The sequence below is a fragment of the Nannobrachium achirus genome (genome assembly GCF_963921795.1).
Source record: "Nannobrachium achirus genome assembly, chromosome: 2".
NCBI classification, from domain to species: domain Eukaryota; kingdom Metazoa; phylum Chordata; class Actinopteri; order Myctophiformes; family Myctophidae; genus Nannobrachium; species Nannobrachium achirus.
The window spans coordinates 52,502,318-52,524,817 of record NC_137811.1 but is presented as its reverse complement, the minus strand read 5'-3'; the positions used below and the strand labels follow the sequence as shown (position 1 = coordinate 52,524,817).

Below are 22,500 nucleotides of genomic sequence, written 5' to 3'. Positions count from 1 at the left end.
ATCAAAATGTAGCCAACTTAAAGTGGCTACTTTAAGTACCAAAAGTAAAATTAGTCATTGTGCAGAATGTCCTGTTTTCATGTATAAACTGAAACAGATCTACAAGTTTACAATGCGTCCATCGCATCGCGAGCTTTTTGACAGACCATTGTGAGCTTGTAGATCGGCTATTTTCAAATGGACGAAATGTACATGGGCTGAACTTGAAGTGGTTAATGTAGACCTATGTTTTATAATAATATTATAATAATCTAAATCTACAAAGTGAAGTAACTAATAACTAAAGTTGTCAAATGATTGTAGTGGAGGAAAGGTACAACATTTGCCTCTGAAATGTATGCAGTGGAGTAGAAGTAAAAGTACTGAAAACTGGAAATACTAGTACAAATAAAATAAAGTACAAATACATCAAAACAAGTAAATGTACTCAGTTACTTTACATCACACGTCACAGGACGTGACGCAGCGGATGCGGGTCATAAGGAAGTGTGTTGTTGTTTACTCTGATGACGTTTGCCTGAGACCATGGAGGGACGTGGTACACCTCAGCAAACGGGATGAATGTGTTGCTATTGCTGTGGAATTGAAGGCAAGGCTTCAGGGAAGCGGCAGAAAACTAAGTAAGGAGACACCGTTACGTTTTATCTGAGCGGTGGCAGGACGCTTCGGTTTGCTGGAACCACATTATAAACCCTGCTACCCCTCAACGAGCAGTTAGCTTAGCTGCTCTCTCTGCGTTCAGAATGACAGCGTAGCAGCAGCACTGCTATAGCCTGCTAGCAGCGACTTGTTCATCATACAGTATTTGCCTGCTCAGACATGGTCTCATATGTAATCATATTCATTACATGACGTCTTTAATCACCGGTCGTCCACAAGAAAAAGGTGTAGCATATGTGTAGAAACTAGAAAGTAGCGTAGCTAACTTGACTAACTCCTGTCATCTAAGTTCATTGCACTGCTACTCCCAGAAGTAGAATACCTGGAATTCCACAAGTGCCTGTCATCTTGCAAGCAATGCGCATAAAATAAGACTTTCAGTTCTGTGTAGCTGTCATATCCCTAGAATGGCTGTGATATTACTACCTACATTTAATGTATTCCGTATACAGGTGGTATACATACACGACCGTTGAGTGATTTCCCACAAGCCCTTCCAAAATCCAACACTTAGAAAAATAATCACTTGCTCGGAATGTCTTGACAAAAAGTAGACATCCCTTTTGCCTGCACCCTATAAACAATAAAATAGGCTTAAACAGTCTGTGTTTGCTCCAGTGCCTTCCTTATAGTCAAGTCCCGCTCCTGAGATGCACCGGACCAGCCTAAACCAGGCTAGAGGCGCGGTGGACACTCTTCATGAGTAGCTCATGTCTGAGTGATTGCGACCGTAGGTCGCACTTACTATCAAAACCTGCACAAACTGTGAGTGAGTGAGTGAGTGAGTCAGTCTGTCTGTCTGTCCGTCTGTCTGTCACACCTCACACGTCACACTATTGCCCTGCTCATATCTCCGCAACCGTTGCCCCGATCCATGCCAAATTTTGCACACACACTCCTTGCCTGCCAAACTACAACCCCCGGAAATGACCAAATGTGCAAAAATGACCAAATGACCACACCAACGGGGCTGCTCACGGGGAATTCCCGGGGACCACCGACTCCTGGTGCTCCAGAACGGATGCCAAAGTGGTGGCGCCCCCAGTGGAGGACCCCCTCCACTGCAGCTCACATAAAATGCCGTAACTCGGGCTAGGAGCGTCCGGGAGAGCCGGGGCCGGTACCTATTCGTCCGCCAAGGCAACGCGGAGACCCCACCACTCATTTCTCACATGGCCCTCTTCTAGCGCCACCATGAGGCCGATTCTTGCAAAACACATTTTTGGACACTGCTCCTACAGATTTTGCCCTAAAATCACGCACATCGGTACACAGTATGTCTACACATTGCCCACACAACTAGGAACCAATGGCAGTTACAGCCCTCTTTGTGTATACATGTGACCTACGGTCGCTTATCTCCCGATTAGGGAGTCTTACTGGTTGATTAATTGATTGAAAACTTTATTAGAAGTTTGCATAGGAAAAAGGTACAGTTTCATGACAGTACAGTTCACTGGTACTACAAGGTCAACTAAAAGGATTTACCCCAAAAAAACTCATACAACATTGAATAGTTGTTGTGAACATCCTTGACGTTTTGGAAGTATTTTGTGAGGTACATGTGTATCTTAATAGTAGTGTAGTACACCAGGCCCATTGCAAGATGGTGTACTCTACTCTCTCAGCTACCGTGAGCCACCCACAATTAGAAAGTGATTAGCGGTGAAGTGAGCCCAAGATGGAAGGTTAAGAATAAGCCTAATTAGTTTGTTTTGGGCTGTTTGGACTTTGGGGCCTTGTTGATGGCGGATTGTCTACGGTGGATTTTTATGAAACAAACACTTTGCAGATAGAAAGAGGATAATTCTGGGTTTATTATCCTTCAGACGCAATTTGCATCTAACTAACCAGTTTTCTACCAGAACTTTCAAATGGATATGGAACTAGATGACTTACAATAGTTGACCCAAATTTGCATCGATTAATTATTGGGTGAGTACACATGCAGCACTACAACCTTTAATGCTGCTGCTATGATTACTCACTAACATAGGAATGATCTATGGGTCATAATGGCTGTGAATGTTTGGTCTAGTGGTTAAGATATTGGACTTTCACACGGGAGACCCGGGTTCGAAGCCGGGTGGGGAGGTTCGGATCACCTCCGTTACATTGGTGCCGTGACCCAGATTCGGGCTTCCCCGTAGGAGGAGGTCAAAGGGGGGTCTTCCCCGTAGGAGGAGGTCAAAGGGGGGTGAGTGTGACGGAGAGAGTCGCAGCCCCAGCCTTGAAGCCTCAAAAAGTCTAGTATCTCCCCCGGACTAAAGAGATGTCTCTTTGGTCTAGTGGTTAAGATATTGGACTTTCACACGGGAGACCCGGGTTTGAAGCCGGGTGGGGAGGTTCGGATCACCTCCGTTACATCTATGTGAAATCAGGAGAAAAAAACGTCATTATAAACCTTTCTCTGTCCAAGCAAATACACTCTCTGGGGATTTAGCAGGTGCTATTGGTTAACAGGACGTTCGTAATATTTGCCATCAGACGCTGGCGCCCACTTAGGAGACCATTTGTAGGATTTGAGTACCGTTTCGCTTCTAATGGCTCCAATTGGGATGGAGAATCTTAATAAATTAAACATATTTGCTATAGCTGACACACACGGTTGAGTGGCTGCTTAGGGTAATCCTGCGCTCCCCCAGAGCTAGTGTCGAAGTTTCCTTGAGCATGACGCTGAACCCCTTTGCTCTGATGAGCAGGTTGTGCCTGCATTGTTTCTTCCGCCATCGGTGTATGGATGTGCGTGTGAATGGATGAATTTAATGCACAATCATTGTAAAGCACCTGGTATAAAGGTGCCATATAAATGCACCATTTACCATTTTATTTACCACTGTTATAGTAGCCTCGCAGGCTGTTGACTCCCAGAATTTCTGGCTCAGGCACTTTATGTCTTACCTCAGGTACTTACCGCACCTATCCGGTGTATATATAATTTGTAGATAATTTGTTTGTAATTTTTGTTGTAATTTGTAATGTATTTGTTCTATGCATGTGTTTTCAGGACAAGGACAAGATGTTGGAGTCCTATGTTACACCGCTTTTGATGAGCTATGTAAACAAATACATTAAGAATCTCAAGCCTTCTGACCTGCAGTTGTCTTTGTGGGGAGGAGATGTGGTTCTCAGCAAGTTGGACCTGAAGTTGGATGTCCTAGAGCAGGTGTGTAAAAGTTTAACTTCTATTTATTTTTACATAGGTTTTATTGAAGGATTGTCACAGCTTACAGGATAAGATACACAGTGACAAAAGAAGAAACCCGTCTAATTTTCTGGAAAAACTAAAAACAACCAACCAACCAACCGACCGACCGACCAAGCAACCAACTAAACAAACAAACAACACACACACAAGACAAACCCTCCCACCCAAACAACAAACAAAAAAGTTCAATGAAGACGGCAATAAAACAAACAAAATCACACTCGTGTGAACTGAGCGGTGGTGTGTGTGTGTGTGTGTGTGTGTGTGTGTGTGTGTGTGTGTGTGTGTGTGTGTGTGTGTGTGTGTGTGTGTGTGTGTGTGCAACAGCGCCCCTCCCTTAACATGTGTGGTCAGAAAAGGTTACTGCAGGCTACGGACACGGAGACAGACATACAGACATACAGACAGACAGACAGACAGACCCACACACACGGCCACGTATAGGAGCGTTGTGACCACCGCTCAAAAAAAAAACACCAGCTAAAAGAGTAACTCATCTGATTAGATGATAGCATAAAATATATGCTTGTTGTTATACCTAAAGATAATTATCAGAAAAAGCTTTACCCAAACTGTTCTCAAGCACAAATGTTAACTTCTGCCTCAAGCCTTCTTTAAACTTTTGACAAGATCAGAAATTTTGATTATTGAGTCACTCTAGACACTTTGCATGATACAGACAGAACCTGTTTTCAGTCAATAGACAGCTATGTTCCTTGGGTTGCATAAATTCCTTGCAGTTTTGATTGAGTTGAAATATCATAACTTGATCAAATTGGGCTCTTGCTGCAAATTTGAGCACCCCCATAGAAGTAAACCTTTATAGAATCAAAATAAACACAAAATATATTAAAAGATGGACAAGGTGAATAAGTAAGTAAGCCTTGCCGAGCCATGAGGCCCATAGGCCAGGAACCTATATCCTTCCTGATTCTGTAGCATGAGGGAGCTTGATGTACAAGTACATCCCCTGGACATGACGCTAGTATGTCGCAGCGACTTAAGCCCAATCCAACGCTTGATGCTGAGTGCCAAGCAGGGATGCACTGGTTTTTCAGTGTCTTTGGTATGACCCGACCAGGGTTCGAACCCCGACCTCCCAGTCTCAGTGTGGACACTCTAACCACAGTGACAAGGTGAATGTACCCTTATTATATAGGTACTACTGATTATTATTTATTAAAAGATAATATTGTGTAAATAGGTTTTCTGAATGCACCAATAACCATAACGTCAAAATACAGATATTGAGGTGTTTGTTAAAAAATCGTTTTGTTAAAAAATATTGTGATTTTTGAGTAGATTTTGTTCATCCCTAGTAAAAAAAAAAGAAGAAAAATAAATAAATCTATATATATATAATTGCGACCGTAAGGTCGCAGTTTAGTATCAAAACCTCCACCGGCCGTCCGTCGGTCGGTCGGTCGGTCGGTCGGTCGGTCGGTCACACGTCACACGTCACACCTTTGCCCTGCTCATATCTGGGCTAAATATATACATGGTTTGGATTATACAAATCTATGGGGGTAGTGTAAATATGCACCCCTCCAGCATTTTTTGTGCTCTGCTCCACCTTCTACATGTATCTACACACTATTGTCCTGACCAGAATAAGGAAAGAACCACAGCAATGAAATTCAGCCAGGCGCTCTCTCAGTATCTTTCCTGTCAACTCATGTTGAAGAGGTTTGATAGATTTACTTGGATATTTTTGCTCTGCAGTGTTATTTTGACACAGTGTGCTTTTTTACACTTGTAATGTCTGGATTGGATCAATCTGCTCTGAGCTGAAAGAAGTTTCTCTTCCCTTGAGTGGGTTCTGACTGCTCCTAAAAAGCAGACCAAAACACTACCTAACACAACAGAGATCGTGATGAAAGTTCTTATTGGAAGCAGCCTTGAGTCAGCCGACAGTGGGAATTCTGTTAGGGTTTGGATGTGTAACTCTTGTGTCGAAACCTTGGCAGTTTTCCTCCCTTTTGTAGTTTTCTCCATTGTACTGAATTTGGACAATGTCTTATGTACGGAGAAGTAATTAGAAATCATCTTCTTAGTGAGTGGAGTGAGGTTTAAGTGAAACAGCGTGGGGTTTCTCAAACAGACATACTGTAAATTCATGACAGCTTTTCCTCAGAAATATGTTTGATTATTGTTTTTTTGGCTTGGAGTCATGGAAGAAGCATGTGAAACTTGTGTGTAGGCAATCTGGTTTCATGGGACTCATTCTCACACAGAGGCAGAGTAGTTCAAGATGGAGAACAATGATTCTTCAGCCTCTGAATAAATCTTACTGATTTTGTTATAGGCGTAACAAATTTATAATGTGTTGCCATTGTTTTTACTTTCCTCTCATCTTAAAATTGTACTTTTAAAATACACAACCCAAATGTTCTTGATGCCTTAGTTATTATAACATCATATCATATGCCTTTACAGCAGGGATGTCCAAACATTTTTCAAAGCAGGCGCTGAGGCGACATTAGAAAATGAATATTAAAACACCCAAGGGCCTGACATAATTTACTTTCAGTCAGACCATAACAAAGTCACATACAGTACATATGCATCGCATTTAAAAGATTTTATTTAACTATCATCATCATACATTTTTAATATCAATATAATGTCTTTTGTCAGGTGTCTGCTCTGAACAAAACACAAATAACTCAGCCTTATTTCACATTACCAAATATACCCAGACGTGCAAGGTAAAAAAATACAATAAAATAGCCTTTCTTTGACCTCTTCAGAAGGAGACAACAGGGAACAATCCTGACAAATTATACCATATTCTTGTTTGCCGGTTCTGGCGGACTGTTTATAACAATTTAGGAATGAAGACGTCTGCCACATTTGGCCCCCGGGCCGCACTTTGGACACTGCTTTACAGTATCTTCTGCATCACAGATGTAGTATTAAAAAAGACAGTTCTTGCTATATCATGTTAATGCTATCTCTTGTTCACATCCTCAAACATTTTTGTATTTAACAGGAGTTGAAGCTGCCCTTCACGTTCATGAGTGGGCATATCCATGAGCTGCGTATCCACGTACCATGGACAAAGCTGGGTTCCGAAGCGGTAGTCATCACTATCAACACCATGGAGTGCATCCTCAAATTGAGGGATGGAGCCCAGGTCAGTACTTTGCGTTGGAGAGACACACTGTCCTGGGTACTCAAGTGCCAAAACCACATGGCCTACTGGAGGCTGGAGTCAAATTGATTTGAATTGTAATTCATTTTAACACATACCTTATAATGCACCATTATCTTGTAGGTCAATATAACATTTGACAGTACTTATTCTTCCATTGTCCAACACATTTTTGCCAAAGTAGAGTTGGTTAACTATAGAACAACACCAACCCTTCCTTGCATCATCATCTGAAAATCATAGGCTGTCAGTGGAGAGAGTGGCCAAGGAGCTGCTTTACTGCAATCACAGTGGTCGATGATTGAACATGACCATGTTATCACCATTTTGTCATGGTGCGGTAAGGCACTGCCCAGACAGGGCTTAAAACTTGTTAATTTGACACGGTTAAGTAGCAGTTTCTTTGATCTTTCTGATCACTGTTTAATTACTCTTGATGACTTGAGGTCTGATGAGGAATGCCCTGAAGAAAATAGGAAAACAAAACAAAGAAACTAAAAGCAAATAAATCACCGCCTCATTTACGTGCAGCGATGATGTCATTTCTTTTATACTTTGCTTTGTATTTTGATCTCCATTTTCAAAAGCTTCTGGGGGAAAAGAAAGAGAGAGAGTGTTGGCAAGTGTTGTAAAGACATTCTCCAATGAGGAGCACATTTTAGTTCACGGGATGAAAGTGCATCGTCATTCATGCTACCAGAATGAACCATTGGCAAATGCTTTTTCAGTTTATGAACAGATGCATCAGACTTTATTTTTGGACCAGATGGTAACATGGATATATCTGCAAATTTCTTTTGTATTTTTGCAACTGAAATATCTTTGGTACTACTTTCCCACTACTACTTTTCCCATAATGTTTGCCCGCAAAGAGAACAGAGTGCTCTAACTCAGCAGAATTACTCTTCAGAAGGACTATTCTATGCAGCGACCAGAAATATTCAGAGAATTCAAAACTGAGTGGCTACTTTTACTGTTGATTTGACCACTGCTATTAAGTTCTCTCAACAATTTTTGTCTTTGGCAAGTTAGGGGGCTCTCTCTCTTCATAGTCAGTGAGTAGTCGTCAAGCAAGGCGTCTTTGCAACAAGACATTTAGGAAACAGTCATTCCAGGGTCAACATTGTTCCACAATTCTGCCAACTTCGCTTGTGCTTGTGCATGTAATAATGTGTCACTATGTCCTTGTAGCTGATCAGTATAAAAGCTACCTTGAGTTGTACCATGCACCATCAGGGACAGGAATCTGAAAACAATTATCCAAAGAGCAATATTTATATTATTGTGTTTAGATTTGATTATAAATATTTTCATTTTCAAGTATGTCGTATGAAAGACATTTTTCCTAGATTTATTTTTGCAGAAGAGTCTGGTCCTACCTTTGCCACCCATGCAGTTCAGCAAACAGAAAGCGGAGCTCAGTGCTGGCCAGTATAGGAAGGTGGAAGTTTCAAGGCCAGATGTCCCAGAAGAAACACATTTCAAGGGAAGTCAATTACAGCTAATTATATAGACTGCGGCAAAAGATTTGTAACACATGAGCTTTAGCAGTCGAGAACTAATGGTAAATATCATACTCTGCAGATGGCTACTGCTCAAGTGATCAGATTTCCAGTCCAATGGAAATCTTAACTTGTTTTAATGCAACATGTACAGCTTAAGGCCATGAAGTACCAGTGTAATGCACTCTCATATACTCTCAAAACAAGTATTTGTTACAGATGTTTTCTAAAAAGCTCCCAGTCAAGAAAAAGATTTTTTGAAAATTGCAAATGACATTTGGACAAATTATTCAATGGTATGTAGACCCATGAGACACAATTTGGCACCAAGCCAAACTTACAACAAGTCTTGCTAGCAGCAGGAATTTAAATGAGCCACTACACTTCTTTCCTATCTGAGGGGGCGGCAGCAGGACGTCTCACTAACTCCTGTGTTCTGAAGCCAAAGAACTATATCCAACATTTCTTATATTAGTTGAAGAATTTCCTTAATTTATCATTATAAGTAAATTATACTTTCAATACTGCTATAACATTTCACTGTAGCATAATTTATTTGTCTTGTCATCTCTACAATGGCACCTCCTCACAGCTCACTGAGATAGCAAGAATGTCCTTGATTCAAAGGAATATATCCTATAGGCCTGAGGGAATTTTCCTCCGGTGATTTTACATCCAGTCCATTTACACATCAGGCCCAGATCCAGTTTTAATCAGGTTACAGCAGGGAGATGGACGAACTTTTGTCAAACCTGGGCTATGAGCGTTCTCCTTAAGTCCTTAAGTAAATTGGATGAAGGCCCTTCACATTTGCTAAAAAGCGGTGAAAAAAACCTGATCTGTAAACGGAAAATCTTACACTTAAAGTTTAGTAGATTAACTAGTGTTTCTCTGTTTTCACTGGAGGCAGGAACTTTGTGGTGGGCCTCATGCGGCCAAAGTGTGGAAATGATAAATGATATCATTAATATGGTTTGTTTTCATAATTACAGTTAAAGCCTGACCACTGCCTGAAAAAACATCCATGTGTCTTTTGAAGTTCATTAAGGGTTGTGTAATTTGACCGGAATTATTTGGAGCTTTTTAATGTTCGTGTTTCCCCCCTGAGAGAGGAACTGGGTAATATTAGGGATATTCAAATTGCTCAATAGGGCCCATCTGCAAAGCACCAAGAGCAGTGCACAATTATAGTTTCCAGCAAATGTGGAAATTTGGGCGTTTAGCAGCAGTCGGAGATTACAGCTCCTGCTGACAGTGTAATTGCTTAAAATAGGCTGTAATGAGGACTTTTGGTGCAAAAAATATGGTAACAGAAAAAAAGTTTTCAGCTCGCCTTTGACATTAGTTTTACAAACGTTAGGGCATTTATGAACAAATGCATTACGATTTTGTTGTTTGTTATTGTGATATCCAGTAGCCAGAGCCACGTTTAGATAAATATTTGGATTGGAACACTTGATGTATTGTACTTTTTTAGGCTGGATTGTCACTGGTATGTAAAATTGGAAAACATTTTTTCCACAGCTTCAATGTGGCTCAATTATTTTCTCTACTTTGCCTGCATGACTTCTAATCAATATATGCTATCAGTTTAGCCTGATGTTTTTGTTGGCGGTTCATGCATTAGTTGAATTATTAGTGTAGACATCGCCATGTGAAATTAGACTAAGCCCTCGCTTATGCCTAAGAGCTCACTATATGTAACAAGAGATTGGTCATGGGGATGAAAGGGTTTTGTAGTAGCCAATTTCATCTTTTTTTCCTTTCATACAAAGGCACTCTCAAAGTGGCCTATACGTCTGTCTGACGTTATTTGATATAAGTGATCTGTTTGATCTGAGCCAGTTGTAAATTAAAAAGCAGTCTGAAATAGTCAAGAAATGATGGGGATGAAACAATGCCTTTAAATCTGTCATTGTATGTATGGAACTCCTATGGAAACTGGAGTTATTAATAGACCCCATAAGGTCTCCATCTAGTATCTGATTTGTCCCACGGAGGTCTTCGGAGAGCGATCTTGCGGAGCGAGTTAGCAGCAGTCTTCGGTGTAACCAGCCCCAGACCAAGTCATTCACATCCAGACCAGCTTTTGTTATATTTGGTATATTTAATTTCTTACATTAGGTGCAATGAGATTTTAAAGTTTCCAATTTAAATGTGGTGTGATTATAGCCGGTCTGTGGTGTGATTCTGAACATTTGGTTTCAAGCTTCACTGCCTTCAAACTCTGCACCATTATGAGGAGATGGATGAAACCTTTGGGGGTGGAAAGAACATTATCAGAATTTATTGTGTGGCTGTTTTTTTGTGGAGTTTTATTCTTATATTTGTAGCTGCCTGTATCTGTATCACATGAGCAGAACTTGGCAGGTTTGAACCAAGTGCCTAATGAAAGACCCAACAGCTAACATTGATGTAATGTAGCGAAATTAGGGGCATTTTTTTTTTCTTTTTTTCGTTCTCTCCCCTGATGTCCTGGTAAACTGCTCCAGATGTTGAAGATGAGGTTCGATCAGCAAGGACAGAGAGAAACTGGACAGCAGTTACACAGGATCACAACACTCCCAGGCACTCTTTTGTTTTTATGAGACAAAGATAAGGGCTGGGGTTTACTGAGGAGGTCCTTCTGGGTTTGGCTCGGCTCGCTGCTTGATCTGGGAGTTTTACGGCTGCTGAGTGCATTTACCCCTGATGTGGAGGTTCTGATTGATGCATTGCCTCAAGATGATTTGGGGAGGTGCCTTCGAGACTTGTTGGTTTGGCATACAGTCACGACGAGGCCCTTTCTTCTGCTAGATTCCTTCCAAACTATTTTTAGGGCTTCACACAACGAAACCTCATTGCTCCTAAATAATGGATAATACATGTGAATTAGGGAACCCCTTTTTCCATTCTTAAAGACTTCTGAAAACCCCTAAGTTGTTATTCCACCACAATATCTACCACCTACCAGGCTAGTTGTTGAAAAGCTGAGTGTGCACACTGCTGTATGGCTGATGACATAATGTAGATGGTGTAGCTATCTGTGTCTTTGATAGGCATAGACTATCTTTGAATCATACCAATGCCATTATCAAAGGCCCACACAGGCCTTATAGCTGTTTAAGCAGTGTGACCTCAGATGCACTGCTGATTCCCCCTTCAGGAGCTACTGTACTCTGGATGCTACTGCTATACCATATGTGGTTTCCCACCCAGGAGTTGAATCCACAACTCACAGTCATTGGTTAGGCAACCAGGGATGTAAGAGCTATTCCTTCTCCCATCTGTCAAAGTGTATGGGATCTTGTGGAGGAGCTCTTTAGTTATGCTTCATGTGATAGACTGGTATTCATGAGGCTATTGCAGAGTGTCAATAGAATCTCCCAAGAAAAGAGTTTACATTTAATGTTTTTTTCTTTTATTGTCCTTTTGGGCTCTTTTAAGGACTATATTTTTAGGGACACATCTTTGTGTCATTCAAGCACACCATTTAATAAAATCTAGCTAGTAGCTAAGCCTCCGTAATATGCAGTTGCCTCAGATTGAATGGGGCCAAATCATCTCATGCCCACTCCGCTCTCCATCACAAGTCAGAAAACACAAAGGGAAAAGTCAAGCCAGTAAAAGAAAACAGCCTGTGGAAGTTTGTAATCAGATAGCACAAACTGGATAATCTCTGTCCCAACGCCATCCGGAAATCTTGCCTTTGATTCTCCGGCTCGCAGGGAGCAAATGGCTTACAGAGATTCCACCATAAATCCGTCTGATCAGCAGCTCAGCGGGGCCTTGTCTTCAGGACTGAGGCGGCAGAGGGCGAAGACATGCAGCTTTGGTGAATCTATTTTTCCTGAATCCAACTCCCTGTAGTAATAACTAAACCCATTTCTGACTGTAAATGATAAAAAGACAGTGATGTTGGCACCATATGGGCTTATCAAGTGGGTTGGAAGCCATGTGTTCAGACATTGAAGGCATATGAATGACTGTGTGCTACTAGTGTCCATTGAATTGTGTAGTCAGCAACAGTAGCATATCTATGGCTTTGAGGGTATGTGCTCCAGATTGTTGGTGTCAGGCCATCAGGTAAAGTCCTCAAGAAAGTCCAACCCAACTGTCCCCTTTCACCCTGACCTTCTACTAATTGACACATTCCATATGGATGTGTGGAATACTAAAGAACATCATGTTTTATTACTTTGCATCTGCCATCTACCTCTTGAAGTTGCTTGTGATGTCCTGTATTTGACTTAAGACCTTGTGTAGATGGCTGTACATGGAAGAGGGCTACAGCCAACATTGCTGTTCACTTCCTCTGACGCTTCACACACGTTCCCAACTTTAGCTATTTCTGCAGAGTGACCCATTGCACTGGTTTCTGCATGGCATTCCATCTTGATTTAAAGCATCTGCAGAAGGCGATGATGAAGTGTGTCATTCGAGCAGAAGGCCTATGCCCAGCCACCATTGCCTGTGAGTCAGCGGGACTACATAACCCACTGTCTTTGGCTGCTTTGTCGTTGAGGTTTGAGGGAGGTTTGGGTTCCTGGTGGGCTGAGGTTACTTTAGCTGCTCAGACAGTCCTCAGACACAGGAAAGCAGTTGGGGAAAAATTAAACCCAGCGGCTTCCTGCATCCACTGAGTCAAGTGGTGATCAATACACTCTGGGCAGGATGCTGTTGCTCTACAGTCTAATCCCTCCTCCCAGGCCATCCGGACTAAAGACATCCCCCAGCAGAGGCTATTAGTTGTTTGGTGCTGCTGCTGATATTGCTTACTGTCTCGATAGGGATTGCATTGCAGTTGAGTTTTTTTTCCCCTCTTTTCTAGCAAAAAGTCTGGGAAGAGATTTTGTTGCAATTAGGAACCCCATTTATTTTATTAGGCTCATAAACAGACACTTAAAGGAATGATTAGAGAGTTGCATTTAAACATGTTAGCTTGTTTTTTGAGCGGTACTAACCACTCCTACATCTGGCTTTGTGTGAATGTCGTTACTGTTTGTCCGTCCATATGTATGTCCCACAGAGCTTGGCATTGGCCAAGCTTCGTGGGACGTTTTGAAATGAACACATAAGGCACCACTCACTTCACACTGGACTTGTCCTTTGGCTCTCACTGTGTCCGGCTTGGTATCCTGCAGTACATATACTGTATCTTATACAACAGGATGCTGTAGCACAATGACAATGTTGCTCATAAATTGTCACATAACTCTACATCAAGAATTTAATTTCAACAAATACTGTCAACTACTTTTCGATGAAGGCATTCATTGTGCATTATGTACTATAGTGTTTGTGTGTCTCTGTGTGTGTAATAGGTTTGCGTTTTTGGCCTGCACAGGCTATGGCCACCATAGTTGGCCCATGTTTCACTGCACTTTCTTCTTGTCATCGCCCATTACGACTTTTACAGAGACGGATACATCTGACATTTTCTTTTACTTTGGGTGAAACAGAGAGCTATTAAAAGGAGTAACACGGTAACTGGGAGCCCCTGTGTGTAATTTCTTGGTGGAGAAAGGTAGGCTTGTATGACTTCATGTTACACAAACTGTGGGTGGTCTGTGTTTTATGTCTCAGGGTGAGTGCTTACTCCATTCAGCAGACCCTCACCCCTTTGACCTATGAATAATTCCACTCTTATTACAGAAATACTGACGCCATATAAGGCAGGACATTTTTAGCCTGTAAAACCAGTGGTGCAGAGAACAGCCAGTAGCGAGCCACTTACTGTGCAAAACGTTGGTTCGGCTCTCACTAAATCATATGGCAACAGGTTTGTGTGTATTCCTGACGGCCTTTGGCTCCTGAAATGCAGCAGAAAAACGTTTCAGACGTTAGTCCTGTCTTCTAGTATGTGTGTGGGTTTGTGTTGAGTCAGAATCCACTTGTCCACTAGTGTGGGCTGGAGTTGGTAGTGTTTGCTTTCATCTTGGCTGACCTGGGCCCCTGTGATGTGTGGGTAAGAGAACTAGAATGTAGTATGAATAATTGCACAACATGTCACTCTCCATGGAGGGGGAGAGAAGAGAACGAAATTCCACAGAGTAAGGCATATGGTTAGTTGAAAAGATAATAAACACAGCACTCTTGAAGGAGTGTATCGCCCTGGCCTGACATTGGCCACATTGCTTCTTTAAAATGACCATCATGATAAGAATTTACATGTGATGTAATTGAGCAGTAATTGCTGTAAATATTTCACAAAAACTTTGAGACAGTTATAACTTCCAGCTGACAGGGCAGTGTGTTGGAGGTACTGGGTGTTCTCCTGTTTCCCTGGCTGGTAGATTGCATCGAGGGATACATTTTCTTTAGGATTCATTTCAAATCCTGGTGTTGTGAAAATAACATATTGGTAGTCATCATACCATAGACAATGTGAGAGATCTCAAAAAACACGAGAGAAGAACCAGGTTGCATCTGAAATAGTTTGTTTCAAATTCAGGGTTAAAAAGATGACAGCTTTCAACCTCTTGTTTGACTTAATGAATGCCGACAGTACCTCAGTTGCTTTGAAACCTTGCTGTATAAAAGCTACGCAAACACGAGGCCCGCCGAATTCCGTTTGCGTGCTCAAACCGCACTACAATATGGCTTTGGTATTTCTCAACATTGACGGAAAGTCCTCTCCCATTTCTCGCCGTTTGATTTATTCTATCTCGCCGCATTTCAGAACATTGATACTCTCCAAGAACACTTAGGCCTTTACAGTACGTGCCTTCCAGCTGCACCTCACATGTGCAATTAAGTTGTCAGAGTAGCCTCAGCCACCACTTGTGCTGTTCTCTGAGGTTGGCGCTTACACCGCTCACAGGGTGCTTATGTCTTGTATCATGTACCTAATGCTGCGTATGAGGCGACGCTCGACGCTGGAGAAGGTTTCGATTCTATTCCTGACAGATGGATGCCAATAATGATCATGTTGGAAAGCAGGTCCTGACCACTAGTTGTCAGCGAGTTACCAAAGTGAAGGGAGGATTCATTGAATCTTTCTGTTGTAAGATCCTCATTGTAAAAGCAACATACTGTCAGTACTTTAGATGTCTTTCCCAAGCCTAATATTTGCTGTAAGAGACAAATAAACAGCTTCTCATAGTTGGTTACTACTCTAGATCAAAACCAAGCTGTAAATAGTCACACACACTCAGCAAATCCATCAAAAATGAAAAGTCTAATAAAAGGAGGGGAAAAAAGAAAAGAAATCAATGGTTGAATGAATGAATTGGATTGGGATCTCAAAGTTTACGTGTGCTCACATTTATTTTGCGCTTGGTTGTTAATTGTGTGTGTGTGTGTGTGTGTGTGTGTGTGTGTGTGTGTGTGTGTGTGTGTGTGTGTGTGTGTGTGTGTGTGTGTGTGTGTGTGTGTGTGTGTGTGTGTGTGTGTGTGTGCGTGCGTGCGTGCGCACGTGCGTGTGTTTGTGTTTTTTTTTTTTTTTCTTAAAATGTGTGTGTATGTCATAAGGCTGTGTAGAGTGTTTTATTGTAGCTAACACATTGCAGTTATTAGCATTAGGGGGTAGCGGTGCCAGCATGAGCAGCATGCCTCACATGCTCAGTCTGGGCTTGTGGTTAGCTGATGGAGACATCTGAAGGACCAGAGCCTCTCAGATCTAAATCAGGAACAATTTCACCCTCCTTTTCCCATTCTCTTTCTGTCTCTCCCTCTACTTCTCTTTCTCCCTTTGTCTCACTCGCCCTTACCTCTTTTTTATGCCATTCTGCTTCATTCTCACTCCATCTCTTGGTCATTTTATATCCCTCTCTCCCTGATTACTGGCTTTTTATTTCATTTATTTCCCTTACCTGTACTCACTTAATCTTGTTGCTTGCCCTTTTCCACAGTGATATATAATCACTGTGGTCCTTGGGCTGGAATGGTTGCTCAAGTGCAGCTAACCTACAGGCTGAACAGTGAACACTGCTGCAGGAATCCAGACAAACCAAAGTCCCATTTTAAAAATATTTTAATTAATTATAATTATTATAATTGTTATTGTTGTTGTTAGTTACTATAGCAGCTGATGAAATATCCTGGGCAATCATTTCTATTTTTATATTGTGATTTGTGGCTACTGGCTGTTTGCTAGGCAGGCACTGCAGGCATGAAGACATTTTCAAGTCAAGGACCCCTTAGCTGAGGGAGATGAAGCAGGATCCCCACTACATATTGTATCAATATGCAAATGATATCTTAATAGATGTCATAGATAGCTCCATAGACTTGTTTGACAGCACTGTGATTAGTGTATTTATCAAACATTTAAAACTCTCAGTAGGCTACTGCATTGGTTCTCAACCTTTTCAGACTGCGACCCCCAAAATAATCATATTTTAACTGGTGATTTCTTTCGCACACGCGGGCAGGTCCCCCCCCCCCCCCCAAAGTCTCACTCCTAACTTTCCTGAAACTTGGCAGCCCTGTATTATAATCTACACCGCAAAATCCTCTGAGTTAATGTAACTCTTTTAACTAAACAGATTTGTGGCCGAATCGGCGGCGGAAGGCGGCGGAAAGCGTCTGTTGCCGAACGGGAGCTCATCGGTAGGTTTTCGGCAGAGGGTCGAGAACGTTATCGATGGAAAACTGGAAGACTGGACTTGCTCAGTTTTGTAGAGTCGCCCCTGGACGTCGGTGAATTGTAGCGAGTTGTAATGGACCATTAGTTTGCTACTGCTGCAGCAAAACCAAGCCTAATTAAGCCAGAGACATTTTCCCGTTGCATATTTTAACTAAATAGCATATTCACAATCTCAACTCTCAATTTCCTATACTAATCAACTCCAAGGCAACGCTAGTAATAGTGATGTGGGTTGTTTTGGTGTGAGGAGAAGAAATCACCGGACAGGAAGAATCTCCGCTTCTGCTCCCCAGCCTCCCCGGTTGCCAGATTCTGTGAGTTAAACAAGCGACCAGGTCTTTGAAAACAAAGCCTAAAGGAGCGTCCAGTTTCACCTATTGAGCTCTATTACATTAGCTATTTTCTAAAAGAATGTTGAAAGCAAGGCCAAATAAGCAACTACAATTCAGAAACATGCCCAAACAAAAGTAACCCACAACTAGCAACATTATAGGAAAACAGGATCAAAGTCGCTTGTAACGAGCCGATATGGCAACACAGTGCGCATGCGCAAAACTGTACAGTAATTACAGTCGGCATACAGTCGGCTGGAAAATTCAATGTGCTTAGTTTTTTGCAGTTCTTTGCAGTTCTTTGCAGTCTGTGAACAGTTTGAACAAGTCTCCTGTAGTATTTTCGGTGTGGAGGCACCTTAACAGGTCTTGATAGTGCTGATAGTGCAGGTCACCAGCATGCATCTAGTGTACAGACAGAGCTATCAAAGCCACAATTAGAATGGGCAGCAAGTGGGCAGAGGTGTCTGAAGTTACATCGGTGCACCTACCTACAGTATCATTCTTGGCCCTTTTTCAGGGCTCAGGATTGCAGTCACTACAATCCTTTACAATCCTTTGCTCGGAAACAAACACATGAGATTATAGAGCTCCCTCTGCTTTCCAAAGCTTACCTACGTTACTGTGGAGAAAGAACTAGTAAAATAAGAAAAAAAAAAGGCATTTTGTAACAAAGATTTTATGCATGAATACCCTGGTTATGGGATTAACTTTAAATCTGATTAATGGAGAATTATGCCCACTTTAACTGGAGCAGCCACAGCTACTGTAGCATAAACACAACATCAGGTTTGCGTGTAAGTCTGGGGAATATTTCGGAGGGTTTAAATCCACACACCACATAGGTAAGTAGTGGACTTGAAAAGCTCTTGGAAGGTCACATTGAGCAGGGGGCAATAATGGTGTCACTTGGTGTGAACTGTAGAGATCTTGCAGAGGGCAGGGAGGCCCTGTCAAAACTACTGTGCAATGTTTTAGAGATTAGTTGGGGGCATTAAGCCCAAGGCCTGGCTCATGGCAACGTGAAGGGAGGCCTGTTACTTTGTGGCACTTTTCAAATCCTACCTTGTTACTGTCCCATAGCAAAACATTCGCATCACAACTGTAGCCAATTACATCCTCCCAGGTTGAATTAATTTCAGACCCAAGGACAATAGCTGCACAAGGTGTCCAACTGAACTAAGTCAAAGTCAGAAGACTTGCTGTTGCTGCTCCACAACCTGGCTCCCTGTTTGTCTTTATTGTTATTCTGGGCATGTTAGAAGCAGATATTAAACATAGCCAGTTTGACTTGGGTAGAGCGGAGGCACTCTTGGCAGCGCCCCCCTCGATGACATCAGCGGGACTTCTCGTTGCGATTCCTCTGGGTTCCAGAGTGAAATAGTTTTGTAATTGTGCAGTCCTTTTTGGCAGTGGCCTTGGAACCTTTTCCATGTCCCCCCCCCTCCTGCTCTTTAATGAACATGTTATATTTCTGGGCTTCTGAAAGAAAGGAGGCACATGAAAATGAACCAAGTGCTTTCATTGTAACATTACGCAGGACTGAAATGTGCTTAGTTACACTTCTGGTATCACAGACCTTGTAAACAGTTCCCCATTTAAAATGATAACAGAAAAGAAAAGCCCACAAGTCTGCCTTGTCTTTGTTGTGGTGATGCTAATTATGTAGGTATGACGGCTTTAAAAGACGTAAATTACATACAGATAATTCATTTGAGTATAAAGAAATACACAAGAGTTTCAAATAAACCGGTGCTGTGTGTGCACTTTGTGATTGGGCTTTCCTTTGTTTGAAGTCAAGACTGTGTTGTTTATCTGTCTGGTTAATACAAACATGTACAGTATGTGCTGAGTAGTTAGTAGAGTTGCGGTGTGTGGTTTCACAAAATAAATTTGACTTGGACAAGGTTTTTATGGAAAGATTATAACTACTCTAACTGCTCATAACTGCGTTTGAACATTTGGAAACTACACGTTTCAGCCACTCAGTTGAAATAGGCTACAACCCTGCAGATATATTTTTAGTATATTTTTTAACGTTTAGGCGACCGTATTATTCATTGTTCATTTTAAAGTAGATTGATTGATGGCATGGCCATTCGATCGCACTTTAAAGTGTAATGCCATCTATTGGATTAATGAGCATACTTAGGGGTCCAAAATCATGAATGTAAGGAATTCTTTAACTTGACTCCCATGTAATCAGAGGACCTTTTCAGAAGATGCAGTTTCTTTCCTGTATAACCTTTTTCCCCACATAGGTTTTGCTCTTAAAAAAAGAAAGAAGAAAAATAATTGAAAAAAAGAAGAAGAATATAGCAATTCATTTTGACACTTACAGCAGGACATTGTGTACTTTTCTGACTAATATTTCATTAGGAGTAATATGTCCATTGGAAATTGGGGTTTTCTTTCCCAGTAGTGGTTTTAATTTCAGCAAAAGAGAGAGAGACATGGAGAAACGGAGAGAGGAGAGAGAGACCACATTTTTGTAATGAGCTGTTGTCAGTGAGATAATTATTCAGAGTGTCATACAGTGTGATATTCATCGGGGTTCATTTCGGACTCTAATCCCCCAATCGGCCATGGATTCCAGCTGCATGGCTGTGTGCTGTGTTTGTACAGTCAGCTCTTTATGATGAGGTGTGCGAGCCTCTGTGTGTGCAGACTGTGCACGTGTGCAGGGACTTTTTTTGCAAGTTTTTGTATACATGTCATGTGTGTGGCAATGTTTGTGTACAGTAGAGGTAAGTTTGTGCACTTAAACTAAGCTGTACAGTGTGTATTTACATGCATGTGTGTGTGCGACCCAGGCCTGGCTGGCAGCAGACTTCCCAGCGAAACAACGATGTAGGGAGAAAATGAGAGCTGCGTCTTTAATCACGGTGTAATGGCTTTCTGCATTTGTTACAGTTTCATTAAAAACCCATTAGCAGCACATTTCTAGTCGACCTGAAGGAAGCTAAGGGAGGTCGAAATAAAGGACATTTGAGTCGATTGTGACCAAGAAGTTGAGATGAGCAGCAACACTGTATTTACATTTATTAACTTTAAACTCTCAGAGCTACAAATGGATACATGAACACTGAGGACTATACTCTATGGTAACAATGACCACATCCTCAAAACACAGAAAAAGAAAAACCCTCTTTATCTCTCTTAGTACCAGATGGAAGCCATTCTCCTGAGTGCTAATGTCATTGGCATTTAAAGCAGAGGTACGCTGGCCTAGATTAATTTAACTCATAGAGCGTAATGGACCCATACTCTCAGAGTTAAATGAACTCTAAGGATTTTCCAGTGTAGGTAGGGAGGGGATGATACCTTCAAAAGGTAATAAAAGGTGAAAGAAGAACCGAATAAGGAAAAAAATGACGAAGAGAAGGATCAGGAAGACGACAGGAGGAGTGAGGCGGGGAAAAAAACAGTGGGAAACGGGAGGATGAGGAGGAAGAAGAATGGATTAGTAGAGTTTGGAAACTGCAAACAAGACGGAGTCTAATAACAGTGTGGATTTCCTGTGAAGCTTATGTAATATTGATGATATATTGTCACATAAATAACATATTGTTGTATCCTTACTCTTTTCTATTGTGTATGTATTTATATTTATACATCTCTCAGAGTGTTCCAGAAATGTTTTTCCATATATATATATTGTCGTTGTCTTTTAATATTCACAAATGAATAATGAAATGAACAGATGTATAAGTCACTTGGGCACACAGCAGGTTTTCAGTTACTTCACTTGCCAGTGATTAGCAATTACCCACCCCTCCCATGTTGATGGGGAGATTGAGGACACCTCCCTGAGATGACTCCACCTTTGTTCCCAGCCCCCTATAAAAGTGATGTTTGTACTGTCATTCTGTTAAACCCTGATGAAGACTGGTAACAGTCGAAACGTTGGTTAATAAATTATTTGCATCGTGGCTGAAGAGTGTGCGGCCTCTTTCCTCTCATTCATTATTATCTGCGTGGTCAGCACCTCACTCACTTAGGTGTGCGCTCCTCCTTATGTGCTTGACATAAATAACATATAACATAATAACAAATTACATAAATAAATAAATCAGGGATTGAATTCATTGGCCTACTGGCAGCATGCACAAGAAATTTGGCACCGATCGGTGTAGTGCTTTGACGCACAAACATTTGGGGGACATACTACATACATACATGCATACGGAGGAATGCTCTTCTAGACCAGTGGTTCCCAAACAATGGGTTGGGACCCATTTTTGGTTCACGGACAGACCCATTTTTGTGGAACTTCTTTCAGTTTCCATAACTAAATACCCCTATTGTACATTCTGGTCCCGGAAAGACACCAAATGTATCTTTTGGGTCTTGAGCTGAAAATTTCGTGAACCACTGTTCCAGAAGGCTCGCTCCTTAGACGCCACACTGCGAAAACAAGGAAAAGGACAGGAGATCAGGCAAAAGAAAGGGGAGATCAGGCAAAAAAAAATGATGATGATGATGATGACGAGGAGCTGGTGATGGGGAAAGGAAGAGGACGGGGTTGCTGCATGGCGGAGGGCTGGAAAGAGAAGAGCAGTGCTGAAACGGGAATAAATGACCTGTAATGTAGGAGCAGAGAAGTGTGCTCTCTGCTGGACTGTGTGTGTGTGTGTGTGTGTGTGTGTGTGTGTGTGTGTGTGTGTGTGTGTGTGTGTGTGTGTGTGTGTGTGTGTGTGTGTGTGTGTGTGTGTGTGTGTGTGTGTGTGTGTGTGTGTGTGTGTGTGTGTGTGTGTGTGTGTGTGTGTGTGTTAGAGACGAGCAGTGTGAGCGTTGCTCCTGGGGTTCTGGGCCAGTGGAAATGCAACCTGAAACCCTTCACATCCACTGTGTCTTCTAACGTTCACCAGCAGCCAACAATGCTGGACTGGTGCTTCGTTTTACGTAAATTATATAGGTGTGTGCGTGCATGCGTGCGTGAGAATCCTCTCTGCAGTCACACAGTGGCAGCTGCCTTAGGGGAAGGTGAAAGTGACTAACTGGTAGTGTGTATATGTATGAGGTTGTTGAGGTGTGTGTGTGTGTGTGTGTGTGTGTGTGTGTGTGTGTGTGTG

General features: G+C 41.9%; 1 protein-coding gene across 1 annotated transcript in view; it reads left to right on the top strand.

Moving 5' to 3' along the window:
- Positions 1 to 517: 517 nt before the first annotated feature.
- vps13b (vacuolar protein sorting 13 homolog B) overlaps positions 518 to 22,500 on the top strand; it is a 495,502-nt gene continuing 473,519 nt past the window's right edge. The window contains exons 1-3 of the mRNA XM_080748468.1: positions 518 to 620; positions 3,668 to 3,826; positions 6,861 to 7,004. Coding sequence (XP_080604594.1) covers positions 3,680 to 3,826; positions 6,861 to 7,004 — 291 coding nt within the window. The 5' untranslated portion in view covers positions 518 to 620; positions 3,668 to 3,679. The remainder of the gene's footprint in view (positions 621 to 3,667; positions 3,827 to 6,860; positions 7,005 to 22,500) is intronic.